Consider the following 6,423-nt stretch of genomic DNA (forward strand, 5'->3'; position numbering starts at 1 on the left):
GCAGAGTTGGAAGGTCAGTATAATCATGCCACTAAGGAGTTGGAGAAGGCTGAGACGGACTTGAGAACTTCTAATAGGAAGCTTCAAACTTTAAGGAATGAGAAATCTGAAATTCAAACTCTTTTGGTTGCCGCCCAGGAAGCGCGAGACACGCTGCAGATGAGGATCTCCGAACTTGCAAGCCAGGGGGTAACTGAGTACGATAATGGCTTCCGTGAAGCTCTTGGCCAGGTCCGTGCTAAGTTTCCCAACCTTGATCTTGATGAGATCCGTCCAGACTAGTGGGGACGTCGTGGAGTCGTTGGATAGCTGATATTTATTGTGTTGTACTCGGACTTATGTTATTTTATTTTCCTGTAAGGCCATTTCGGCCATTTGCATTAGGTCACTTTTGGGCCAAACTATGTTGTATTATTTAACCTTCGGATTGCTATGGTATCTCTTGTTATTGTTGTGTACTTCAGCATGCTCTCTTTTACTATGCATTTCTCTTACCGCGTAAATTTGTCCAAGTCTACACGACCGATACTCGCTTAGGTCTTGAAGGCATGACTCTGCTCGACCACCCTTATTGAGACGTCAAGGAGAGTCTCTAACGGATCTCTCCCTATAACGTAGATTTGCCTAAGGGTCGGGTCTAAACCGATACTCGCTTAGGTCTTGAAGGTGTGGCTCTACTCGACCACCCTTATTGAGACGTCAAGGAGAGTCTCTAACGGATCTCTCCCTATAACGTAGATTTGCCTAAGGGTCGGGTCTATACCGATACTCGCTTAGGTCTTGGAGGTGTGGCTCTACTCGACCACCGTTATTGAGACGTCAAGGAGAGTCTCTAACGGATCTCTCCCTATAACGTAGATTTGCCTAAGGGTCGGGTCTATACCGATACTCGCTTAGGTCTTGAAGGCGTGGCTCTACTCGACCACCCTTATTGAGACGTCAAGGAGAGTCTCTAACGGATCTCTCCCTATAACGTAGATTTGCCTAAGGGTCGGGTCTATACCGATACTCGCTTAGGTCTTGAAGGCGTGGCTCTACCCGACCACCCTTATTGAGACGTCAATGAGAGTCTCTAACGGATCTCTCCCTACAACGTTGATTCGGTGTATCCTGCAGGAAAATGGCCTTGATTCAATATTATAAGAAATAGATAGGAGTACAATACAAAGATCCAATAACATTAAAGCTCTACTTCTAACATACTAGACGGCTATTGGCATAATGCCTTCGTTAGAGCTCTACTTCTAACCTACTAGACGACTACTAGCATAATGCCTTCATCAGAGCTCTGCTCTTTAACATACTAGACTATCCATAATAAAATAAACACAAGACTTGGCCATTTCTCTCGATGTGCTCCCCTTAGCTGAAGTAGTAACGAAGGTTTGCTGCGTTCCAGGTGCGTGGCACCTTCTTGCCATCCAGGCGCTCCAAACGGTAAGCTCCCTTTCCCACCTCGTCCTTCACTCTAAAAGGTCCTTCCCAGTGTGCGTGCAATTTTCCTGGTTGCTCTCCTCTTGGCTTTTTCCTCAGTACTAAGTCCCCTTGTTTGAGACTTCTCCTTCTCACCTTTGAGTCATACCTCCGTGCCGCTCTTCTCTTACAAGCTTCCTCCTTCACCTGAGCTCGTGCTCGGACCTCTTCCTGGAAGTCCAAGTTGTTCAGTAGGTTACCATCGTTCACTCCTTCCTGTGTGAAAAGGACTCTTGCACTTGGTTCCATGACTTCAATTGGAATCATAGCATCTGATCCATACACCATCCTGAAGGGAGTTTCCTGTGTGGACGAGTGCGGGGTAGTGTGATATGACCACATCACCATTGGTAACTCCTCTACCCATAATCCTTTGGCCGCCTCCAATCTCTTCTTTAAACCTTGTAAAATCACCTTGTTTGCTGATTCAGCTTGACCATTTGATTGTGGATGCTCGACCGAGGTAAAATTAAGTTGTATTCCCCACTCCTTACAGAAATTTGCCACAGATGAGCTAGCAAATTGAGTGCCGTTGTCAGTAACCAAAACCGCGGGGAGACCAAACCTGCATATAATCTTCTTCCAATAAAACTTCCTGATCCTATCTGCCGTAATAGTGGCCACCGGCTCCACCTCAATCCACTTCGTGAAGTAGTCCACTGCCACAATCAAAAACTTCACCTGACCCTGTGCTAAGGGGAAAGGACCTAGGATATCCACTCCCCACTTGAAAAAGGGCCAAGGAGAAATCACTGAGCTTAAATATTCAGGAGGAGCTTGATGGAGGTTAGAGAACCGCTGACACTTGTCACACTTCTTGACGTACTTGGAGCAATCTTCTTTCATGGTCGGCCAATAGTATCCTGCTCTAAGTACTTTTGCTGCCAAAGCTCTGCCCCCGATGTGAGTTCCACATACCCCTTCATGGACCTCAGCTGTTACATATTCGGCCTGCTGGGGAGCCAAGCACTTCAGGAGCGGGCTAGAGAATCCCCTCTTGAAGAGTTGATCAGCGATAACCACAAACTTGGACGATCTTTTTTTTACCTTAAGTGCTTGCTCCTCCTCACTTGGAAGTTGACCATCCCTTAGATAACGGATGATATCTCCCATCCATGACTCGAAATCTTCTGTAAGAAAAAGCAATTCCTCTTGTTCAATGCTCGGTCGCTTCAAAGTTTCTTGGATCACTGATCTATTATTTCCTGGTCGCTTAGTGCTAGCCAACTTAGCCAACAAATCTGCTCTACTGTTCTGCTCTCTAGGTACATGTAATAATTTGAAACTTACAAACTTTTGAGTTAAGTGTCTGACTCTCTCAAGATACACCAAGAGTTGAGGATCCTTTGTCTGGAAGTTTCCTGTGACCTGTCCGAAGACTAGCTGGGAGTCACTTTTTGCCTCCAGCTCCTTAACTCCTACTTCCAGAGCCAAACGCATTCCAGCCAACAAAGCTTCATATTCAGCTTGGTTGTTACTCGCTTTGAACTCAAACCTCAAAGATTGCTCTATCAATACTCCGTCTGGTCCTTCCAATGCCACTCCTGCCCCACTTCCTTTAAGGTTGGATGAACCGTCCACCGACAACACCCACTTCGCTGCCTCCATGCTTCCTTTTTCTGTAGTCATTTCTACCAGGAAATCTGCCAGAACTTGCGCTTTTATTGCTCCCCTTGGTTCGAAAGCAATGTCGAACTCAGACAACTCTACCGACCATGCTACCATCCTTCCTGCCAGGTCCGGCTTTTGCAGTACTTGCCGAACGGGTTGATCGGTCCGAACTATTATGGTATGACTTTGAAAGTAAGGCCTCAACTTCCTGGCTGACGATATTAGAGCTAATGCCACCTTTTCAATCTTCTGGTATCGTATTTCCGCTCCATGGAGTACTTTGCTGGTAAAGTACACTGGCTTTTGCTCCTTCCCTACTTCTTGAACTAACACCGAGCTGCATGCATTCTCAGATACGGCCAGGTAGAGTATCAAGGGAGTGCCTAGCTTAGGTTTCACAAGGATGGGAGGGGTTGTCAAAAATTCCTTTAGCTTTTGAAACGCTCCTTCACACTCTTCTGTCCAGCAAAACTTTTCATTTTTTCGCAGCAATTGGAAAAAGGGTAGGTTCTTGTCAGCCGAGCATGACAAGAACCTTGTGAGCGAAGCAATCCTCCCAGTTAGCTTTTGTACCTCCTTCGCATCAGTTGGGCTCCTCATATCCATGATGGCCTTGCACTTTTTCGGATTGACCTCTATTCCCCTCTTGGTTAGCATGAAGCCTAAAAACTTTCCTGCTTGTACTCCAAACGAGCATTTTTCCGGATTTAGCTTGATATTGTGCCTCCTAAGCAAGTCGAATACCTTGTTGAGACTTCCTTGATGGTCCTCTTCTTTTGTCGATTTTACAACCATGTCATCTACATACACCTCGATTGTCTTGCCTATCTCACTCTTGAAGACTTTATCCACTAATCTTTGAAAAGTTGCTCCGGCGTTCCTCAACCCAAACGCCATAACCTTGTAACAGTAATTAGCCTTGTCTGTCATAAAAGCTGTCTTTTCTTCATCCTCTGGGTGCATTCGAATTTGGTTGTAGCCCGAATAAGCGTCCATGAAACTGAGAAGGTCATACCCTGAGGCATTATCTACCAGTTGATCTATGCTCGGCAGCGGATAAGCATCCTTGGGACACACCTTGTTTAGATCGGTGTAGTCCGTGCACATTCTCCATTTTCCTGAAGGCTTCTTCACCATCACCACGTTGGCCAACCAGGTCGGGTACTTCACCTCTCTAATAAATTCTGCTTTTACCAGTTTGTGAGTCTCCTCTCGTACTGCATTTTGTTTCTCCATACTCATCTTACGCTTCCTTTGCTGTACGACTCTCGCCATTGGATCAATGGCTAACCGATGACATATGAAATTTGGGTCTATTCCCGGCATGTCTTTGGCTGACCATGCAAACACATCCAAGTTCCTCCTTAGTGTACATACCAGCTCCTCCTCCATTTCTTTTGACAAGTTCGTGCCGATCCTGACCCTCTTGCATGGCTCCTCCCCCACTTGTACTTCCTTCACCTCCTCTGCCGGCCTTGGATGCCATTCCTCTTCATCCTTGCTAAAACTTCTTGGGTCCAAGTCCAGGTCCAAGAAGTTGCAACGCAAATCCTCAGGTGTCTTTCTCCTTTCAGCTCCTTTGTTTCTCAAACTATCCTCATAGCATTTTCTGGCGACGATTTGATCTCCTCTGACAACTCCCACACGACCATTTTCCAACGGATACTTCATACACAAATGTGCGGTTGAGGTAACTGCTTCCAAGCCATTCAACGCTGGTCTTCCTAAAATGATATTGTAGGAGGATCGTGCGTCAACCACAATATATTTTACCACTATAGTTTTTGCATTCTCCCCCTCCCCAAATGTGGTACGTAAGTCTACGTATCCAATGATTTCGACGGATTCTCCCGCGAATCCCAGCAGAGATCCTCGGTGCTCCCTCATAACTTCTTTGGGAAGATCTAGCTTTTTGAATACTTCCCAAAACAACACATTCGCCGAGCTACCGGTGTCCACAATTGTACGTTTAATTTGGAAACCCGCCGTGGATACGGAGATGACCAAAGGATCGTCGTCATGAGGATACAGTCCTTCAAAATCTTTGAAGGTAAAAGCTAATTGAGGGTGCTCTTTAAAAGCATACACTCCCACCATATTGCAAGATTGGTTGGACCGTGAATATCTTCTTCTGGCCGAGCTAGTTGATCCCCCTCCAGAAAATCCCCCCGCTATGGTGTTGACCGTGCCTCTGTTGTTCCTTTCGTGCCCTCCTTCAGCTTCTTTGTCATGAAGCTTCTCATTTCCACGACCTCGCTTCGGGGATCGACTTGAATCTCTACTAGGAGCAGCCCTTTTGTCATGGTAGCCTCCACCCCTTCCTTGAACGTAGCGCCCAAGGTGACCCTCTTGTATCAACTTTTCAATGTGCATTCGAAGGGTACGACAGTTGTCGGTATCGTGTCCTTGGGTGCGATGGTATTCACACCACAACCCTGCTTCACTCCCCATAGGACGAGGGTTTGGAGGCGGTCGCTTGATAATCTGAGTGTTCATAACCTCTTTGAGTATTTGAGCTCTTCCCTTGTTGAGAGGAGTGAAATTTTCCTCCCATGGGTTCCTTCTGGTAGGGACTTCACGCTCTGGGCGGCCTCCTCGATCCAGTGGGACACCTCTTGGGAACCTTTCTCCCCCTAGCCTTTTCATCACTCCTTCCCGACGATCCTCGTTAGCCCGGTCTCTGCCTCGTATCTCTCTAGATCCTTTCTCCCTTGTTATCTCCTCGGCTTCAATGTGCTTCTCCGCCCTCATCCGAATCTCATTCATGGAATGTGCCTTGCGCAACGTCAAAGCTTCACTAAAAGCTCCAGAGTTCAGACCCTTCTCAAATGCCATAACAAAAATATCCTCATTCGGCTCCGTCACCATGAGAGTGGCGTTGTTGAACCGAGCCAGATAGCTCTTCAAGGATTCGGTGGGGCGCTGGCGGATGTCAAACAAATCTGCCAGTAGGAAAGGCTTCACGGTATTTGCTGCGAATTGGGCAACGAAACGAGTGGCCAAGTCCTCAAAGTTTGTGATTGATCTGGCAGGCAGCCCTGCTATCCACTTATGTGCTACACCCTTCAAGGTCCCAGCAAAAATTTTGCAGCTTAATGCATCATCAGCTCCGCTTATGAACATCTGCGTTTGGAAAGTTGAGACGTGACTATGTGGGTCACTCGTCCCATCGTATGAGTCAATGGTTGGTTCCCTAAAGTGACGAGGGATTTCCACCGTTTGTATTTCCGTTGAGAATGGTTGGAACACTTTAGGCATCAATCTGGTGGTTTCAGCTCCAGTCACGTTGTTTCTCAAGAGCTCAAGCTGCTCCCTCAGCTCCCTCTCTCTGGCCTCCAT

The 6,423-nt window shown here is 46.9% G+C and overlaps 1 protein-coding gene across 1 annotated transcript; it reads right to left on the reverse strand.

Annotated features, from left to right (window-relative positions):
• Positions 1 to 3,746: 3,746 nt before the first annotated feature.
• On the reverse strand, positions 3,747 to 6,423 carry LOC146939003 (uncharacterized). Its single transcript, XM_085749717.1, has 2 exons — positions 3,829 to 6,423; positions 3,747 to 3,758 (listed from the first exon to the last, which is right to left on the reverse strand). Exons 1-2 carry the CDS (start codon positions 6,421 to 6,423, stop codon positions 3,747 to 3,749), a joined length of 2,607 nt encoding a protein of 868 aa, XP_085605843.1.

Source organism: Medicago sativa, chromosome 3, assembly GCF_051527215.1.
Source record: "Medicago sativa cultivar Bolivia chromosome 3, Bolivia_mono, whole genome shotgun sequence".
Taxonomy (NCBI): domain Eukaryota; kingdom Viridiplantae; phylum Streptophyta; class Magnoliopsida; order Fabales; family Fabaceae; genus Medicago; species Medicago sativa.